This window comes from Lissotriton helveticus, chromosome 6 (assembly GCF_964261635.1).
Source record: "Lissotriton helveticus chromosome 6, aLisHel1.1, whole genome shotgun sequence".
Lineage (NCBI taxonomy): Eukaryota > Metazoa > Chordata > Amphibia > Caudata > Salamandridae > Lissotriton > Lissotriton helveticus.
Window position 1 is genome coordinate 1,889,065,369 of NC_136067.1, and position 21,761 is coordinate 1,889,087,129.

Below are 21,761 nucleotides of genomic sequence, written 5' to 3' on the forward strand. Positions count from 1 at the left end.
GGTTCATGAAACATGTAAAAACGCCCACTGTAGTTATATAAAAATAAAAAATAACTTTCACGTACACTGCATATATGAGATAGAGCATTTGTGAGGATTCAGAGTACTGAAATGCAAAATAGTCCCTCATTTATTAAAATACAAGCACTCACCATGATAGAGAATTATACACAATTAGCATGTGGTGAGAGATAAACTCCTCTAGGAACAGTCAAAGTCCACTCTATGTTTATTTTAAAGTAATGGTAAAAGAGTTCTTTCAGACAGCTGCACTGTCAAACCAGATCTAAAAACACCCTCTCTATTGGATGAACTTATCTTGCCTAAAGATTTTATAGGTCAATAGGAAATAAAAAGATATTAGAGGTGCCTGTATGTGAATCTATGGAGGTTACAACTGGACAATATACAGCTGAAGCTGTACAGTCACTGGATCCTCCGGATATTCACACACTTGTCTTTAAAGGGAAAATTGTACACAGGAGACCTTATCTCAAGAGGTTTGTAGAGTTTATGGAATGATTTAAACTGAATTCAAGTGGGAAATGATTTTCAAACTTGATCAATGGTTTTACTCTAAACATACCGGACAGAAAGTTAAAGGACCATGGGGCACTATTTTCCAAATCCATTTACTGACCTACATTCTGTATTGGGCAAGATCAATACAGGATAGAGAAAAGCCTTGATTCAGACCAGACAATCTGCATAATGGGACCAAACATATATGGACAAACATGCATATTAAGTTTTCTTTAATAAAGAGGGTTAATCTTTAGAACAGTGCATGAACACAAGCTAATCTAGGTTTGTCCATGGAGAATCATGGTTTTAGAATCCTTTTAAACTGCAAAACTGTTGTGAAGGTTTTTAGAAAAGGTGTCCATAATGTTTAATAAATCAGACTGTAAATATTCAATCCCCATTGTGGTTTAGTCCATGCTTGGCAGCTATGTAGTGAACTAGACAGCTGTTTGTTTTTACTTTAGGCCTACTTTATCCTATGCTAATGGCTTAAGGATATAGGCAAAAAAAAATGGCTATACTACAAATAGGGGAAGACCTGGTTTTTTAAACTTCTCCCTACCTTTTGTAAAGTTTGAAAGTGAACGCAATGACCCATTACTGGCATGTGCATTCCAAATCCTGAGCTGGATGGTAAGACAAATTCGGCAATTAACATTCCTGCTGATGATTCGGCTGAAATTTAAAAGCCAGCCATGCAATATTGAAGCAAACAAAATGAAAACAACATTTGTCCATGGAATCGACCTTAACCAAAGAGAAGTCACTGCTTATCTGTAATGCACATATGTATCCATATTTATACGTAGGGTGAATGTATTATAAAGAGTTATCACCTGGCACTCGTGCTGGGAAAGAGTCTGGAGATCCTGCTCCAACTGCCCCATCTTCTTCCTCCTCTTCAAATTCCAAATTCTCCTCCTCACCAGGTGCTAAAATTTTCCTAGAGTAAGAAAAAAAGTCACTTTTGAAGTTCCAAACTGTATCCGTAACTATCGGGCAATTAACTAAACTAGATTATTTTATTTACCTGAGAGGAACAGGTTGAACGTCAAAAGGGAATTCTTTGTTATAGGTAAGGATATTCTTTATTACTGAAAAAAGAGCAAGACAAAAGTATCAAATCTACGTTATTCAAACTTTTTGTTTTGTATGTTATCAAAGAGGTCAGAGATGCAAAGATTACACAAGTAAAAAAGAACTACAACTGCAATTCAGGATACTAAACACCATAATCTAGATTTCTGATTTTTTTAATGATGCACATTTTCTATAATTGCATGAAATAATCAGATGTCACAAATTTGCAGGTCTAGTGTACAACACCGATTAACCCGTTAACCGCGGCGGTAATTTTGCCGCGGTGCGGGCGTTAATCTTGGGCGGGCGGGGCCGTTGGACGTGCGCAGCACTGCAAAGGTAGTGCTCGCGACGGCCAACGGCAGCAGGGAAGGGGTTGAGATGCCTACAAGTTACCCTTATACAAGTTAATCTGGTGTACATTACGTAATGGAACTTACTTGTGACTTGAGAGTAGGCATATTTTCAAGAATCTCAAACTTAAGAGAAAAAAATAAAACTCCTCCACTTTCTAGTCTTTATTTTATGGAAGTATTCAAGTTATGTCAATGGGACTGCCATCACAACCACAACAAGAGCTTCATTAGAAAAATAATCTCCAATTACTTTGATCTAAGAAAAACATTAAAACTGGAGAAATTATGTTCTAGGTGAACAACACTTCTTGTTTCCAGTGTTTGGCGTTTCCACAAGTATAGATTTGTTAAGAGAAGGAAGTCCCAAATAAGCAAAGAAGTCTGCCCAGATGAAATGCCCTAGAAAAAGGGGTTTCTCAAGGAGAGGGAAACACTTGTTATCACAGTTTTGATGTCACATGAAGCTGTAAATAAAAAAAGTTAAAGGGCATCTACTCTATTAACCTTAAAAAAGTGTAAAAGGCTGTGATTCTAAATATTGACATGCACATCATACACAGACATAGGTCTGCTATAAGCGCTTACCTCACTGTGCTATCTTAGAGACCATCAAGTACTATAATTGATTTACTATTCCTTGATGGTTCCCCATTTATAGCAAGCTGATCTGAAATGGAGGCCGAAGTGCAGCAACATTAATCTCACAAATAAAGACATGGGCTCAGATCACCAAACTATGGAAACGTTCAAGTAGGACTTGCAAGTGTGAATTCATAAAATTTGCATAGGACTTTGGATCAATTCACCAATGCAAAATAGTGCAAGTTATAGGTGCTGTGGTGTCAACCAACTTGAGGTTAACCGAACTGTATTCCTGCCACAAACAAGAATTACACCCTCTCACTTTGGCTTCCCTAATCCAGAGAGACTAGTCCTCCTCTGGTGCAGACTAGCACAACTGAATATATAACGAAAGGTCCTAAAGCTGCTTTGTGCCTCTCTTGGCTAGGCCCCATTGGCTTAACAGTAGCTCCTCGCTCTCCTTGTTGACTCGATATAGACTCTTACCAATGGCTTAAATTTGCCTCCAGAGGTTTGGGACTCTACAGCTCCTGGGCGAATTCATCCGTGTTCAATTAATCCAATCTAAAATAACCCATTCCTATGAAGAGATATAGGAAGAGCCGTTTTATCCCACGTCTCCAACTTAGTTGGAGAGAAGTATCCGTATTCTAAACTGAATCACCCTGGAATTACCAACTGGGAGTGGTGGAGTTGAGGAATGGACAGCTGTCGTACTTAACATTGTTACTTTAAGGAACAGGCTGCCCATGGAAACAGGAATAGATATGGACACCCCAGAGGGAAGCCCAAGATAAGTGATGGAACAACTGCTTCTATAAATTGCATAACCTCTGGCCGGTTATCTACCCCATTGATTGTTTTTCTTTTTTTGGGGCCACGAGAAACAAGAAAATTGTCATTAAAACAACACAATTGAGGACACATTCAGCGCTTGAAGTACTGACTACGGGAACAAAAGTATCTTACTTGGTTCTAGTTTCTTCAGATCCTCCAGCTTGAAATCGTCTTGGGACTGTGAAGACTGCAGTGTAAAAACAAAATATACTTGATTAGGTGCCAGAATAACTGTATTTAAATAAGACAAACCATGTCCACCACGCATGCACCATAGCTCAGTAGTGTTCCATGCTGATCACTCATTTTTTGGGTGGTGGGGGCAGAACCTAGTCTTCATGCTTCTCAGTGCTAATGCTAAGTCGGTGAACCAACTTCTTATTGAAAAGAAATTATTTCACTTCTAAACATGCTAACTGCAATGTATCTCCATGGTCTCATTTGTCAATCAAGGACTAAAAACAGAGGAGTATTGACAAAGCCAGTTGTTAGTGACCATACAGTGATAAAGTACTCACTAACCACACAGAACAGCTCCAATAAAGGCAGCAGCAGTGCATGCATCGCAAAAGACATGCAGAACAAGCATGTCCTAACACGCGCATACAGAAATGCACTCACTAACCGGAGTGTGGGAGGCAGAAGGGCTAAGATCCCCTCACACATGGAGCAGCTCTAAAGTGTGTAGCGAGCTCCCCTTGCACAAAGAGGTCAGATATAACATGTCAAGCAATGCTAGCTTCAGTTGCTTTCATAAATAGGCACAGCAAAGGCAGCAGCACTCCAAGCTTCCCTTATACAGAGCAGGAAAAACATAGGCAGCAGAGACACAGAATAGGTACAATGGAGAAGCAACAGTACTGGTTACTTCACACACAGAACATGGCAGTAGAAGTGTGAGCCTCTGCTGTCTGTCACAGGCTCCCTCAGGCAAAACACACACTTCCACAGAGCAACAGTTGTACAAGTTTCCTTTGTCCTGGAAGATCTTGAATGGCCAAAACTGCGGGAACTTAATGTGGGTAAACAGTATACAAAGAAGTTCAAAGCTAAAAAATTAATTAGGATAGGCCTTCTTAACACTGTGCATACAACAGTCTAATCCCCCAAACAATAGGAACATGGATACACGGATGATCTAACAAATTAAAGACATCACATATATCAGACCCCAGGTTTGTCAATGTGGTGTTCTTTCCCTAGAAAAACATTAATCTGCATGGGGAAAAAAAGCAATTGACTAAATCAGAATAATAATCGCTCAAAGAGGATCACACTCCTATGCCCACTACATATAGTTCAATAGGTCGCAATCAAACATTAATGAGGAGTTTGCAGACTCAAAGTGGAAAGCAAAAACAAGTAACTATTCACAGGACAAATCACGTTCCAGCAGTAATTATTTAAACCGTAGTTTGGCTTGATCTAGACGATGACAAGCCTTTGACCGACTCCTGATGCTCTAATGGTACTGGTGGAACACACCCTTTGGAGCACTGTGACCTCTCATACACAAGTCATGAAGGTCTGTAGATACATTACATACATGCAAACATACACAGAGCAAAAAAACACACTTCTCCCTTTCCACAATTCTACAAACTCATGACAACAAATTAACAAGCAAAGTGCACATTTCACTCCCAAACACTTATGCACACAAGCTCACCCCTCCCACCACATACAGGCATGCAAACGTCACCCACCAAATCCACACAGCCCCCCTCAACTCGCCACCCACTCTCCACTTCGGCAGAATTCCCTACCACACCAGCATGCAGGCACACTCCCCGGATGACACCTACACACACACAGGCACATGGCATACCATAATCACAGGCACACTTCTACCACCACAACAGAATAGTCCTCAGGCACATTTCCCCTCACCACCTAGTAATACACACAACACTTAGCACACTCTCCATTACATCTGCACACAGAACACTCTCCACCACATTCACACACCGGTATACACCTCCACACAGATGCACTCACTCTCCTGCTACACACAGCTTTCACACACCACATAAATTAATACCCAATGTGAATAAATCGGGTGCTGCTTCTGTTCTGTGAGAGTCAGGGAAACTATTACTGTACACTCAGCACATAGTGGTGGTTTGAGTTATTTCTATAGCGTGAACTTGGACAAAAGGAAGCGGAGATCTGCACATGATCAAGACAAGCATAAAGTTAATGAGTGAAAGAAGAGATGGCTGGTTTTTGTGGTGCAAGAAGGATGCATGCACAGTTACTCTTCTTTGTACATTACAGAACATGCACTGTAGCAGCTGACATTTTGATGTGTGCGAAAGTACGCTTTCCACTCCTAGTACACACAAGAACTTATTGCGAGAATATGGTTGTGTATTTGAGAAAAGCCTAAACAGCTATTGCCCATGTACTGTGGGTTAGTGCTGCTTGGTAAAAAGCCTTTTCACTAAACAACAAACAATATTGGCTTGTCTATACAGGTCTGATCTTTTCTAAACGATATTTAAAGTTTATTGCAATGTCTGGTATACAGTACAGCGACAGAACTTCACCTAAAATAGCTTGAGAAATCATCTGAAAGTTCTTTAACCTAGTATAAAAATATTCAAAATACCAAAAAAGCTTCATCTTCTACAAATATTTCGAATAATATTCTGGAAAAATAGTAAACAAAAGTTCTAATGTTAAATAGAAGGTGCAAATGAGTACCTGCAATGCAGCACTTCGCAATTCCAAGCATGTTGCAATTTTCCCAATCGTTTTCTGCAAGAAAATTTGTAAAACAAATTATTAGATATACAAAAATAAAAGTTCAGTTATGCAATCGTGGCTACGCTTAAATAATAATATTTTATGTTCAGTCTACCCTCTCCTTTTAAACTTGTTTGCATGACTCCCTGAGTACTGCAACAAAGAAGTGAGACTAAAAAGACATTGTAGCAACAACACTAGGCTAAGTCAATTGGGCTGGCACCATCTTGGTTTATGCAGAACCTAATTTTTGGAGAAGCCATTCAACCCTTGTCGATCTTAAAAACAAATGGCTAAAATAAAAACAAAATGGGTTTCACAAAGCGTACATTGTAGCAGTAGCCAGAGGCACTGAAGGGCACTACTTCTTGCATGCAAGTGCTTCATGTGAAAGAGCAGAATGGCATGACATGCACTGAAGTTATCCAATGGCTAAAGTGGGCTGTCCCACTGCCTTTTCTGTTTATGCTGTAGTGGGGGGAAGAATATGGAAATTACAATAATACACAAATGCATAAAGAGGGTTGGGTGAAAGTTCCAATAAGTATATTATACAATAATTTTATTAAATGTAAAAGGCCTTGACGTAACGGATTAAAGTGTCATTTTAAATTTACGGTTTCATGACCAAGATCCCAGAAGAAAAACCCATCAATTTCTTCATTTAAATACTTTTACACCATTCTTTGGTATGGAGTACAGGGGTTCATTTTTTTCTAAATTATTTAGGAACGGAGTAGCGCGTGTGTACAATCCCAACTCTTTGTTCATCACTTACCAATGTGATTTGCCATGTTTTATTTGTCATCACTTTTTTCATTATGGCTCTTCTAGGGCAATTCATACCCATCACCATTTGCATTAGGGAAATCATTTAGAGATAGAAACTCATGCTTTTCTACTGCCGAAAATTCGTTTTGGAGGGGAAATATCACAAAGCAATTATTTAGTTCAATTCTGTATTGTGTTGTAGAACATGGTCTTTCAGTCAAGTTTGATCATTTGCCATCATTTCCAATAAAATACACCCAACAGAAGTTTATGTAATGTATCCGGCGGGGGCAAATGCACCCAACACTCACATAAAATCTTCAAGGTAAAACATTTTTTTTCTTCCTACAATCTGAACTAAAAGCTTCTACTCAGTAATCGGACTCCTTTTTATATAGGCTTTGATGTTTTCAGTTTCTGTTTTTTTGGTCAATTCTGGTGGGGTCTTTTCAGCGTTTTACAGTGATTTCAATACCTCGAAAAAACAATGGTTATCAGTGGTTACACATTATTGAGCCATTAAAAAACAGAAACAGTGTTTTCTGGTGTTTATGGAACGTTTTGTGTTTATTATTGCTTGCTTTCTGCACTGAATTTACGTATAGTGTATACAAGGTCCAAATTACTCCTGCTCGCTCGCTATTTCCTTCCCATGTAAACCTTTATCTGTGAAACGGCCCTCTCAACATTGCCACGGGCCACGGCAAAACAGCCAGTACACAAATTGCGAACTTGGCCACTGACACAGCTTTGCATGCCAATACTGAAGCACCTGAAGATTGTAATTCTCTGGGTCAGGATCTGCAGCATATGTGCTGAACTGAGTGCACATGCCTTCAGTTATTGGAGTGGTCGAAAATGCAGCAGTACTTTTCAAAGTCCAGAGAAAATTCCACTTAACGGAAGAGACCTTGAACTTCTACAGGGTACCACAGTGTGGCTTCACTGACTTCAAATGCCATGGTTGGTGAAGAGATATATCTAGGCATCATTGTAAGCCATTTCTAAAGCATTGTAAAATAAAATGTCCTGAATTGCTCCTCAACATTTCTTTGTTAACAAAGTGGCAAGCATTCTAACATGGAACGTGTTGCAGTGCCAAAGTCACTAAAAGTGTCACCCAGCCTAATCTCAAGGAGAGGTTTCACATCTACAACAATTATGCTAAATTCTTGGTAGGCAAGGGTGTTTTCAGACTCTAGTTTTTTGATTATGTCCACTACAGCAGTCATGTTTTCTTGTGAAAATCTAAGAATGCAGTAGAGTGTATGTTTTTTCACATCACTATCAATATGCGACCAAAGATACTCACATTTCTTGCCTTTGGCATAATCACTAAGCAACAATTCTGTAAACAGTCGCCACATGGATAATATACCATTCACGGCCTCGAAGACTGAGAACCACTAGATAAATGAGACAGTTGCGATGACTCTTTCCTTTGATGCCACATAGAGCATAAAATGAGAAATATTCACGTTTGATTTCCCGCGCATAACGAAACCGTGCACCAGGATCAAGAACAAAGTCAATAACATCCTTCATTAACTCTGAAGATTGTAAATATGCTTTCAGCATACCATCTAGCAAATGGCAAGGTTTTCATTTCAGCTCAAATATCGATGTTGACAGGTCATCACACAATATTTCATATAAGTAGCTGAATCACTGCAAATACAAACAATATCACTCCAATCTTTTTGCAGCAGCATTCCAAGTGACACTGCATTCCATGTTTTCCAAAAGTCTGGTGTCATGTTTTCACGACTATCCCATATGCCTATTGTCAGCACTCTTTTCACATATACCCGTTACTTCACCTTGCATTGAATGTTTGAAGCCTGGGATGTTTGGCAATTCACCTAATATCAATACTGACTCACTAGAAAGGGAAGCTGATGTATCAAAGTGTTTCACCCATTCTCAGTCTGTAAGTATGATGTTACATGTTGGGAAGACTCTGTTGAAACCAGTCATTTACCTATCACCCATTCTCAGTCTGTAAGTAAATGTGATGTTACATATTGGGAAGATTCTTTTGAAACCAGCAATTTTACCCATCAGTGAAATAATTAAACTTAGTCAAAATATCAAATATTATTGATATTTCCTGATTCTCTACAGTTTATAAAATAATTTAAAAAGACCTAAAACATGCTTCTAAACCCTGCATCTTTAGACCAAAGACCAAAAAAACTGAAAAAAGGAAAATTAATAAGAAACAATATTTTAGTGACATCCCTAAACAAGAAAACTCAAGCAAAATGTTATTAGCCCAGTCTTTCTTGCTGCTATCTGGTTACATTGTATTGGTCCTTTCGGGAAGAAATAACAAGCATTTGTAATGCAATAGGTCTCGCATTTATGCAGTTTCAGCTATTGACATTGTAAATGACAATGCCCTTTATTAATGTTTTGGTTTTCAAAGTATAAATAAAAGGCATTGTCCTTTAAAATGCCAATTGTTTAAATCAGTGTAAATGCGAGACCTATTGCATTGCAAATGCTTGTTTTGTTTACAGGGGCCCTCTTCTTACGGTCCAGAGGTAAAGCCTACAGGAGGAGATAAGACTGGAGGAATTGCAGGGGGCCCTCCGGGACATGGCTCGTGGGAGGTAGCTGCTCCTAAGGGTACTGGAAACTCTCCAGGATGTTAAAGCAAGTGGTACCGTATTGATGGACATGAGGGAGGCCTTAATAATAATGCTCCTAAAGACAGGCAAAGAACTGAGGGACTTTGGGTTCTACCAACCGCTGTCCATGCTCAATATAGGCTGGTCTGTTTCCCGGGGGTAGATTTGCCCCATAATAGTAAAAATAACCAATTTTGGTATACTATTAGGATTGGTGGTCAGGCCCCATAAGCTGGCACAGAAGGGGAGGATTCCTCAATTTTAGTCAATGAAACAGGATATTCCCTCGCCCGTAAATACCTCCGTGCTGCTATTATTTGTGGTCTGTTATTGTGGAAGATAGGCATATCACATATAAAACTTATTGGTTTCGAGTGTAGTAGGGATCATATTAGGTCCTGATGAGTAAAGCAGTGGGGACTGCTTACGAAACATGTCGACCCAGTAGGGCGTAACACACACCCCCTACTTAAGCCCCCTTTTAATATTTCCAGCTAGGGAAGTGAATAATATTAGGTTTTTTTCTAATACCCAGGGAATTTTTTTCTTTTTTGTAACTTTCACACACCCTACCACGCTCACTACCCACACCACACATAGCCTATTTTCAAAAATCAAGTGCTCCAGCGTTCATAGGTCGAAGCCCGCCCGCCCCGTAGAGGGACGGGAAGACCCCCTATGATGAAGCATGACACTATGGGATTCGTAATGTGCGAGGGGTATTTTAAATACACTTAGTGCTTCTCCTTGACATTTCCGGGATTAGCAACACTCACCTATTTTTTGTATCATGAAAAATAAAAAACAAAAACGCAAAAGAATATAGGGTAGAATCATATTGTTTATGAATATTCGTACAGGAGGTAGATTCTATCTAAGAACCTCTTCACTCCCCCTTTGTTATTTTTGGATATTCTGGGCTGCATAGTCACTCCCTTAGAGAACAAAGACCAGTGTGGATTCATGCTGGGAGGGGCACTCATGCACCTGGGGCGGCGTTCTCATGGGATGCACGCCATTCAGGGAACAGCAGAGGAAGCAGCCTTGGTTGCCCTGAACATCGAGCAAGCATTTGACACGGTCCTCGGAGTATCTATAGGAGGTGTTGCGTAGAATGGGGATGGGCCCAGCGTACTTGTTGTGCATGCGCCTCTTACTTGCAGAACCCTGAGCGAGAGCAAGTACAGGACATGTGGCATCTGATGTACTGACTGTAAAGACAGGAATGAGGCAGGGATGCTCATTTTCCCTACTCCTCTTTGCGCAGGCCAAGGAGCCTCTGGTAGTGTACTTGAGGAGCGAACAAGACTTTGTAATACGTATTGGTGGGATGACGCTTAGTGTGTCAATGTACGCGGAATATACACTTGCATACATGAACAGCCCGAATGTCAGTGGCACGCCTCAGGCAAATCATGGCTGATTTCAGAAGGGCGTCAGGGCTACATGTCAGACACGTAACTGATCTTCCCACCCGGCTTCCTCGACACACCGTCGGGTAGCTGATCTCTGAGGTCGGACTCCCCCTTGGAGACATTGCAATTTCTTGTGGATTACCTGGGGATACAGATAGCTCCTGACCCGTGGCAGCAATGGGAGTTTAACATGGGTCAGATGGTAGACAGCCTAACTATGTCTGCAAAATTTGGGAACACTCTGCCGCTGTCTATCATGGGCAGAGTGGTGCTCAGCAAGATGGTACTGCTTCCCAGGTGTCTCTACACTATTCAATACTAGTCTGTGTCCTACCAAACTCCTTATTCCGACAGCTCACTGGCCTGTTCATGTCCCTAGCGTGGGCAGGCAAAGGGAGCAGGGTCAGGCTGGAAATCTTAAAACTGGACTTGGCTGTGGATAGACTGGGGCCCCAGAATCTCCAGTTATATTATCTGGCTGACCTCCTACAGTACGCAGCACTGGTGTGCGATGATGGCCCAAATTGGGAGAAGAAACTCTTGGGTGGACTGGTAATGGAGAAAGACCTCCCGAGACTGCCTATGGGGAGGGAGGGACAGGGGTTGTGGGGTGCTCGTAGGTATCCCCTTTATAGTTGCCCCGGTTGCACAGGCATGGGAAAGAACTGTTACCCATGTTCTGAAGTGTGCGTTGTATGCCCAACTGCTCCCCATATGGTGGTTGCAGCCTTTAGTGCTCATCTGCACCTCCATGGATTTGGTTGGGTGGAGGCTGTCAGAGGGCGGGATACCTTTCTGAATGACTGTTGCGACACTAGCAGACACTATTTTGGAGTAGGACTGGTACGGTCCGCGAGATCTGGGCAAGTTTCCCCAAGGAGCCCAGGGAATAAAATAAAATCCGGACGGTGATAATGGACTCGATCAGGGGTTCAGTTAACCGGTTCCACGCAGCTCTGAAGGAGGACAGGCAGGCAGACAGACGTAACGTCGGCCTGCGAAAATTGGAATAGGGTTCTTGAGATCCCTCGCACGAATGGAAGTGGACTGGACTAAAAGAAACACTAAAATGCCTTTACCTCCTCCCTTTCCCACGTACAAAGAAACTAACCACAAACAATCCCAGGTCTTAGGGAACCAACTCTTTCATTTAACCCCTTCCATGCTCATGACGAGCTCAGCTCGTCATGCAGTACACTGCTCGTGTGCTCATGACGAGCTGAGCTCGTCATGAACCATGGAAATCTGAAAAGTTCAGCACCCAGGAAAATCTCCTGCAGCATTGAAGGTGTTAAACAGCGGCTAAAACGCACCCACCTGTTAGAACACCAACTAACGTCAGCAGTCCAGAGAGACTCGGACACCCCGCATTTCTGTTATTAGGAAGCACGGTTGTGGGTAGGGTTGCGCTCTTCAACGAGACACAAATCGTAGGACAGCAATTCCCAAGTACAAAATTATTACAAGGGAAAGTGAAAGAGCGCCATGCGCGCTTTGTAGGCACGCCTTGAGCGTGCACATCGGTGTTTCCTGCGGCTCGTGCACAGTGACGGCGCCTGTGTGCTTAGCGACTGCCGGATAGAGCAAAACCAGGGGGCTCGGGGCTTAGACCCACTGCAGGTCCCCAAGAGGCTGGGACCTGGCGCTCCGAGAGGCCCCCTCCCGCCGGCGGAACAACTTGAGGAGCCCCCTCCTAAGCAGCCGATAAATGGTAGCCCCGGCGGACAGCGGCGCCTTCCTGCTGCTGGTGCTGACCCTTACTAAGCCGCTGCGACCAGGTGAGGATGGAGGGGCTGCTGAGAAACCCCGGGGTTGGGCTTTGGGGGGCACTGTGTGAAGGGGTGCATTACGACCCCCTCTCCATATTATATCACATGAATTCATTGCCTCGGTTTCAGGCTGAGAGCGCGTCGCTCACCGGGGCTGAGGACATCCCAAGCTGAGCGCGCGTGCACAGTAGGAAAGTGAAACTAGATCAGCCTTGCAACCACAGACGGGGGACAGGAGATGTGACCAGCGCGTGATCACGGGTATGTTCACATTTCCAGTCCATCCAGAGCGTGCACATCTCCTGTCTCCCTTCCGAGGCAAGTCGGTGACAATAGATCTCGCTGGCACAGCGCTTTCGCGCTGCGGTCGCCAGGCGAGACTTTAAAATGACTTTTACTCTCCTTTTCCTTTCTTTGAATGGCATTTCCTTTGTCATGGGGCAGATGTTTTTTCATTGTTTGTATGTTTACACTGGTAAGGAGTATTTCCCTGTTGGTGGGGTTATCAATAATAGGTTTAAACCTAAAACAGGTATCCTATATATATACTTCACTCATTAAACTTTGACATCGATCCGTTGTAAACTTGAGTAATAGGACACAACCCTACAAATTGTCAATATCTCCATATTCTGTCAGTACATTCCACATAAAATCTTCAAATTTATCAGTAGAATTCATTCCAGTAGAAGACCAAAAACACAAGGAACAAACCTTCCATACCTGGCAAACGAAGCAACAGCGCTCCTCATCTTGAACTTTTCATAACAATTCGAAGCATGGACCATAAAACTGGCTAAACCACACCACACCATCCCCGATCTTTCACCTTGAAACCACTTTGTGAACCAAAACAATCCTTAATACAAACTGCAGAGAAGACTGGTGTATTTGGTGCTGAAGAATGCCCAAGGAAGAAGCTTAACCACTTGGATGCTAATGACAAGGGTAACTCGTCATGGAGTGCCCATTCATTTCAATGGAAATTACATGAAATCGTTGGACATTCTATAGCATCCAAGTGGTTTTAAATACATCAAAGAGGAGTAACAGCCACAATACAAATACAGATGCAGATCAAAGGAAATGGGAGTTGGCTTCAAGCCACCCTTAACGCACACAAGGGAGACTGACCTGGGGAAGGGAGGAGTTCAGCAAGCAAATCAAAGAGATGACTTGCATCTGCTCTCATGGAACATAGCAGGAGCAAATAAATGACTAGAAGAAGGCATGCCACCTCAAGACTGGGATTTGTAGGTCCTAATAGCCCTCCAAGAGACATGCGCACTGGACAACCTACCCCTGGAGGGCTTCATTCACTACAATGTGGCCGCAGACAAAAACAAACAATATGGGCATCCAAAAGGGGGACTGGCAGTTTGTGTCTACAGCGTTAAATAGAAAATCTGAAGAGTTAACATCCCCTGACATCGGATTGCAACTAAACAAATTTACTCACAGGAGTACCTACAAATCAAATCCTGTGTTGTCAATCAACACATACGCTCACCCAAAAGTAAGAAAAAAAGCCCTCAATTCCCAACTTATTACAACAATCTCAAACTTAAGACTCACCTGTCCACCTTGGGACATAGTGTGGACAGGAGATTATAACTCCAAACTAATCTATACCCCAGATGAGGATGAAAATCTATTACGTTTATCCGCATTATCAACTAATGACAACTCACCCAGACCGCACAGGCCATTCGCTAATGGCGATAGAGCCCTGGGAATGAGAGTGATAAAGAGCAGATCACCAGAAGACACCCCTCCATAATTCACCTACCACAGAGCTAAGGCATGATCCCTACTAGACTTTACAAATGTATCACTACCATTAGTGCTATTTCTATCACAGTTTTCAATTGAATTCACCATTTTGCGCAATCACTCCTAACGTACTTCAGTTTAAGCACTGTGTTACTTAGAAGCGGCTGGAAGCGTGAACTCGATCAATCTATAGCGACTTAAGTGGACAAAACACTCTCCAGCACGTATAAAGCACAGTAAAGAAACTAACAAAGGCCAGTTGTAAGGAGAAATCCAATACAATAAACGCCTGGATAGAATTTACAACAAAGTTGACATCATTAATGTTGGGGTGTCCAAAGCCATGTGCCAAGAAAAGCCTGCAATACAATATCACGTAAAATGCAAACCTTGAAACGAGAATTAATAAAAGCAGTCAGGAAACCAAGAACAACTGACACAGACCAAACGGCATGGGAAAATGTTCGTCACCGGAGGAAAGAATACAAAATAAAAAAGTCATGGCAATGAGACATTCTGGGCAAAGCTATTGTCTAGTGCAAGGCAAACTAACTCAAGTTTACAAAATGAGAAGCACACCTCTTTTTATACAAAATATTTGGGGAAATATATTATGATTTTTGTTGTTTTAATAACCATGCGTGCTGCAAAAGTGGCACGTTTGTCCAAACACCATGCCTCTGAACTGAGCAACCTATCTAGAGTGGTGAGACCACTCAACTTTTGCGCACTGTTACACCTGGTCAGTGGGTCAGACCAGAGTCACCTTCATATTTTTATAATGTATTCTACATTCATAAACTATACACAAAATTTAGCATATAAATCTCAACACTTCAACATAAATATTTGCTTTTTAATTTGCAAAGATCAACAAAAGTAATTTGTATCATTCAACTGTATTATTGACAATTAGTAACAATTTCACAACAGAACTACATAATCATGCTTAGTAGTAAACAGTTGTAGTGGCCCTTGTAGTAGCCCGATGCATTTCGAGTCCCTTGGGACTCTTCCTCAGGGGCCTGTAAATGGGAACCAATTTTTAAACATGAGTATAATTAGCTCACTTTTAACATTCCAAAATATCAGACAATATTATGCGGAGGCAACAACGTACAATTAAAATGTCAGGAATATAGTCAAGAAACATTATAGAACGGATACTGAAGTATACCTAACAAACAGAAAAGCCGCCACCACACCACTGTGTGAAAAACTCAACCAACCTCAAGGTAACTCATACTCACATCAATGATAAACACAGTCCGCCCTGCCTGTGAACAAGATAACAATTACTAACCAGCTCTAACCCAAGAAAATATAACTGTAAACCTTCTCCGTGAAAACCTTACCTCGGTTGCTTTTTACTGCGCACTACCGCGTTACTCCCTTTTTTTTACAATACCAAATCGTATCTGTAAAAAACAAAGAACCATGCTCAAAACCTCTCTCCTCTTGGAATTTTCCTCCTCAATCAAGGCGCACGTCGCCAAAGCTTCCTACCTTCCTAATCGAGTTCATGTTCACCATGTACTCCACTATTCTCCACGAAACAGTCTGTGCCACAAGATGGCCCGTGGCGTTTTTAAACAGCCAAACTCTTTCCAAACGTAACAATGGAAAGCGAAAACGGTCTACCACAAAATGTTCCAACCTCAAGATTAACAACATAGAGGACGGACTACCGCAAACTGCCGGGGCCGCCATATTGAAGCTATCAAGGAGTTATATACGAAGTGCGTGAACATAAATAAAATGAAGGTGTGTGAAAAAAAGGAAAACAATATCACAACCGGGCTGGGGAAAATAATATCAGTACATAATCCGTTCGTATGCATAGGTGGTCACACATGTAAAAGTAATGCCTGCCAAAAACTTACTAGCATCTCAACAGGGTACAGTCACATATTTACAGGAAACAAGTGTAATCAATTTTTTCATTGAGCCCTTTTGGTTCTTGTGTTCCAAGGAACCTAATCCAAAATATTTCTCTCTGAAGGAGTGATCTGGTGAGATCACCTCCTTCATAGTTTTCCGTTCTCTCCAGAACTGAAAACTTCAGTTGAGAAATGTTGTGCCTGTTTTCTAACCAGTGCCTGGCTAGATTACTTTTGACATTAGCATTCCTGATGGTACTTTTATGTTCAGAAATTCTCGTTTTTATTTTCCTTTCTGTTTTTCCTATATATACTTTGCCACACGGGCATTTAATGTAGTAAATAACATTTTTGGAGTTGCAATCGCTATCATGATGCAGCTCTATGGTTTTCCCAGTCTGAGGATGATTTAAGGTGGTTCCAATAATTGCATTGTGACAGTGCACACAATTTGAGCATCGTTTCATCCCTTTGTACGTCTGTCTTCTCCTAATTGGAGGTGTTTTCAGCAATTCCTTCAGGTTTTTTGATCGTTTATAAGCGAACATTGGCTTATGTGCAAAAATGCCTCCAAAATCTGGTTCATGCTGTAAAAGTTCCCAGTGTCTTGTAATAATGTTCTTGATTTTTACCGAACTCGTGGAATATTTAGATACAAAAACTTGTCTCTCCAGGGTTTTTTTTGGTTTTTGCTCTAAAAGATTATCCCGGTTGAATAATTCAATCTTCTCCTTAGCTTTATTGAGTACTGCCTCAGGGTAGCCTCTCTGGGCATATTTCTGTTCTTGTAGGGTCAAGTGTTTTCCCAAGGTATTGGGTTCGGAACAAATGCGTTTGATTCTCATGTATTGCGACAATGGCAAATTGACTTTTAGATTCTGTGGGTGAAAACTCTGGAACAGAAGAGAATTGTTAACATCTCAAATTGTGTGCACTGTCACAATGCAATTATTGGAACCACCTTAAATCATCCTCAGACTGGGAAAACCATAGAGCTGCATCATGATAGCGATTGCAACTCCAAAAATGTTATTTACTACATTAAATGCCCGTGTGGCAAAGTATATATAGGAAAAACAGAAAGGAAAATAAAAACGAGAATTTCTGAACATAAAAGTACCATCAGGAATGCTAATGTCAAAAGTAATCTAGCCAGGCACTGGTTAGAAAACAGGCACAACATTTCTCAACTGAAGTTTTCAGTTCTGGAGAGAACGGAAAACTATGAAGGAGGTGATCTCACCAGATCACTCCTTCAGAGAGAAATATTTTGGATTAGGTTCCTTGGAACACAAGAACCAAAAGGGCTCAATGAAAAAATTGATTACACTTGTTTCCTGTAAATATGTGACTGTACCCTGTTGAGATGCTAGTAAGTTTTTGGCAGGCATTACTTTTACATGTGTGACCACCTATGCATACGAACGGATTATGTACTGATATTATTTTCCCCAGCCCGGTTGTGATATGGTTTTCCTTTTTTTCACACACCTTCATTTTATTTATGTTCACGCACTTCGTATATAACTCCTTGATAGCTTCAATATGGCGGCCCCGGCAGTTTGCGGTAGTCCGTCCTCTATGTTGTTAATCTTGAGGTTGGAACACTTTGTGGTAGACCGTTTTCGCTTTCCATTGTTACGTTTGGAAAGAGTTTGGCTGTTTAAAAACGCCACGGGCCATCTTGTGGCACAGACTGTTTCGTGGAGAATAGTGGAGTACATGGTGAACATGAACTCGATTAGGAAGGTAGGAAGCTTTGGCGACGTGCGCCTTGATTGAGGAGGAAAATTCCAAGAGGAGAGAGGTTTTGAGCATGGTTCTTTATGTTTTTTACAGATACGATTTGGTATTGTAAAAAAAAGGGAGTAACGCGGTAGTGCGCAGTAAAAAGCAACCGAGGTAAGGTTTTCACGGAGAAGGTTTACAGTTATATTTTCTTGGGTTAGAGCTGGTTAGTAATTGTTATCTTGTTCACAGGCAGGGCGGACTGTGTTTATCATTGATGTGAGTATGAGTTACCTTGAGGTTGGTTGAGTTTTTCACACAGTGGTGTGGTGGCGGCTTTTCTGTTTGTTAGGTATACTTCAGTATCCGTTCTATAATGTTTCTTGACTATATTCCTGACATTTTAATTGTACGTTGTTGCCTCCGCATAATATTGTCTGATATTTTGGAATGTTAAAAGTGAGCTAATTATACTCATGTTTAAAAATTGGTTCCCATTTACAGGCCCCTGAGGAAGAGTCCCAAGGGACTCGAAATGCATCGGGCTACTACAAGGGCCACTACAACTGTTTACTACTAAGCATGATTATGTAGTTCTGTTGTGAAATTGTTACTAATTGTCAATAATACAGTTGAATGATACAAATTACTTTTGTTGATCTTTGCAAATTAAAAAGCAAATATTTATGTTGAAGTGTTGAGATTTATATGCTAAATTTTGTGTATAGTTTATGAATGTAGAATACATTATAAAAATATGAAGGTGACTCTGGTCTGACCCACTGACCAGGTGTAACAGTGCGCAAAAGTTGAGTGGTCTCACCACTCTAGATAGGTTGCTCAGTTCAGAGGCATGGTGTTTGGACAAACGTGCCACTTTTGCAGCACGCATGGTTATTAAAACAACAAAAATCATAATATATTTCCCCAAATATTTTGTATAAAAAGAGGTGTGCTTCTCATTTTGTAAACTTCATTTTGTCACTTTGTCCTACGGAGAGAGCACCCACCCCATTTCTAAAATGTCTTTCGACCAGATTTCTAGCCTCACAGATGTGAGAGCAAAAACTTTAGCATACACGGCTGAACAAGCCAGTGATACATATTCATTGGTCCAAGAAATAAAGGCAACAGATGCGCAAGGCAACACCGTATTTCAACAACTCAAACAATTACAATTTCTGGCCAAAAGAGAAGTAAGTCAGAAACTCCATGCATCGACCCTGGTACAGTACCATAGGGAGAAGAGGATTCCTCGTGGATTGAGGATGTCCATAAAACCTATGCTCTACAGATTTCATCAAAACAAAGACTTTATGGAGAAATGGTACCGAATTTTGAATAAGTGTTCTCTAGATTTGATTTTATTATTAATTGAGGAACTAGCCAGAGTCATAGCTGAATTATCCCATGAAATTGAGGAGATCAAATATAATTTGGAGAGAAGAATGGATAAAGATGAGTGGGAGAAAATATTAAACGATACAAAAATTATGTTGGATAAATATACCAGAGAAATCCAGGAGGGGAAACTAAGGAAGTTCAAGCGAGATACACTTGATTACAAGTTGAATGAGGTTTACACCTGGGCTGAAGTGTATGCGCAAAGAAGAGTATATCAACCAAGGAAAAAGATTATAACAACTTCAGAGGAGAGCTTAGTTTCAGACACGGATTTAAGTGCCTCGAGACCATCAGCGACAGCACAAATGGGAGAAGCATCTGGTCAGTCTCAACAAACAGAAACTGCTGAAACTGCAGCCACATCAAAGCCGTCTTCTTTTCCCCAGGTCGGGGATCTAACCCAACCCCCAGGAAAAACCAAACCAAAACAAGGAGAGGCAAAAGAAGGAGCGCAAACAAGGAGCAAGAGGTAAATCTGGTGATGAATATTTCTAAGACGGATTTAACCAGAGATGAACTCAATGTATTAAATCGAGGGCTAGGTTTTGTCCCTACCTATGATACGAACATTATGGAGGTTGAAATAGCCTTGTTTAAATTCATGAGGATTTTAAGGCTTAGACATTTTTTCACGAATGTTATTCCGACACAAGAGGATAAAGAACCGACGGAATTAATGGAGTTTAAAGTTAAATCTAAATATCAATCACCAGTATCCCACAAAATCCTGGATGCATTTGAAAAATCAGTACGGAATGATTTGGAGAAGTTACGTTTTCAAAGATCCAAAACAAAGAATCTGACAGAATTTGAAAGGAACACATTGAAAAAACTTCAAACAAACGAGAGTATTCATATTCAAAAAGCAGATAAGGGAGGAGCCATTGTTGTTATGGACAAGGATTTCTACGTAAATAAGGTGAATGAGCATGTGTCTGATGAACTCACATATTTGCAATTGGAAGACGACCCTACCAAAGAATTGGAAGACACTTTGCAACTTATTTTGGAAAGAGCGTTTGAGCTAGGGTATATTTCAAACGCCACAAAACAGTTTTTGACAGTACAACATCCAAGGCGGCCTCGCCTTTATATGCTGCCCAAAATCCACAAGGATAAACTAAACCCGCCAATGAGACCCATCGTGACAGGTTGTGGAACCCTTTTTGAACCGTTGGGGCAATATATTGACACCTTTTTGCAACAATTTGTTCAAAACTGGCCATCTTACACTAAAGATACCAACCATTTTCTACTGAAATTGAAGAATATTCCGACTTCTCATGATCTAGTGTTATGCACTATTGATGTCAAATCACTCTATACCTCTATACCACACCACGCAGGACTTGAAGCCGTAGAATGGGCTTTGTTGGAACTCGAGAACATCAGAGCAGAGAAGACATTCATACTAGAACTGTTGCATTTTTGTTTATACCACAGTTATTTTCAGTGGAATTCCAAGTTCTATCTGCAACAGAATGGGACTAGTATGGGTTTTTCAGGAGCTCCCGCGTACGCTAATACGTACATGGCAAAATTTGAAGCTGATTTTATTTATTCTGATGAAGAATGGCGTGAAAACAGTTTATTGTACCAACGATTTATTGATGACATTTTCGTAATTTGGTCTGGAAGTAGAGAGAAATTGGAACAGAAAATATTGACTCTAAACACCCATGTGGACCAAATTAAATTCACACACAGCATCAGCGATCATGAAATTGCATTTTTAGATGTTCTAGTTTCGGTTAAACAAGGAAGGTTACAGACTGAAGTATTTCGAAAAGAAACAGATGTTAACAATTCTCTTCTGTTCCAGAGTTTTCACCCACAGAATCTAAAAGTCAATTTGCCATTGTCGCAATACATGAGAATCAAACGCATTTGTTCCGAACCCAATACCTTGGGAAAACACTTGACCCTACAAGAACAGAAATATGCCCAGAGAGGCTACCCTGAGGCAGTACTCAATAAAGCTAAGGAGAAGATTGAATTATTCAACCGGGATAATCTTTTAGAGCAAAAACCAAAAAAAACCCTGGAGAGACAAGTTTTTGTATCTAAATATTCCACGAGTTCGGTAAAAATCAAGAACATTATTACAAGACACTGGGAACTTTTACAGCATGAACCAGATTTTGGAGGCATTTTTGCACATAAGCCAATGTTCGCTTATAAACGATCAAAAAACCTGAAGGAATTGCTGAAAACACCTCCAATTAGGAGAAGACAGACGTACAAAGGGATGAAACGATGC

At 40.9% G+C, this 21,761-nt stretch overlaps 1 protein-coding gene across 2 annotated transcripts in view; it reads right to left on the minus strand.

Annotated features, from left to right (window-relative positions):
• AIDA (axin interactor, dorsalization associated) overlaps positions 1–21,761 on the minus strand; it is a 165,966-nt gene that overhangs the window by 40,158 nt on the left and 104,047 nt on the right. For both annotated transcript variants that reach the window (XM_078649824.1, XM_078649822.1), the window contains exons 3-6: positions 6,087–6,140; positions 3,513–3,567; positions 1,556–1,619; positions 1,362–1,468 (exon numbers count right to left, since the gene is read on the minus strand). In XM_078649824.1, the coding sequence (XP_078505950.1) occupies positions 1,362–1,468; positions 1,556–1,619; positions 3,513–3,567; positions 6,087–6,140 (280 nt within the window). The remainder of the gene's footprint in view (positions 1–1,361; positions 1,469–1,555; positions 1,620–3,512; positions 3,568–6,086; positions 6,141–21,761) is intronic.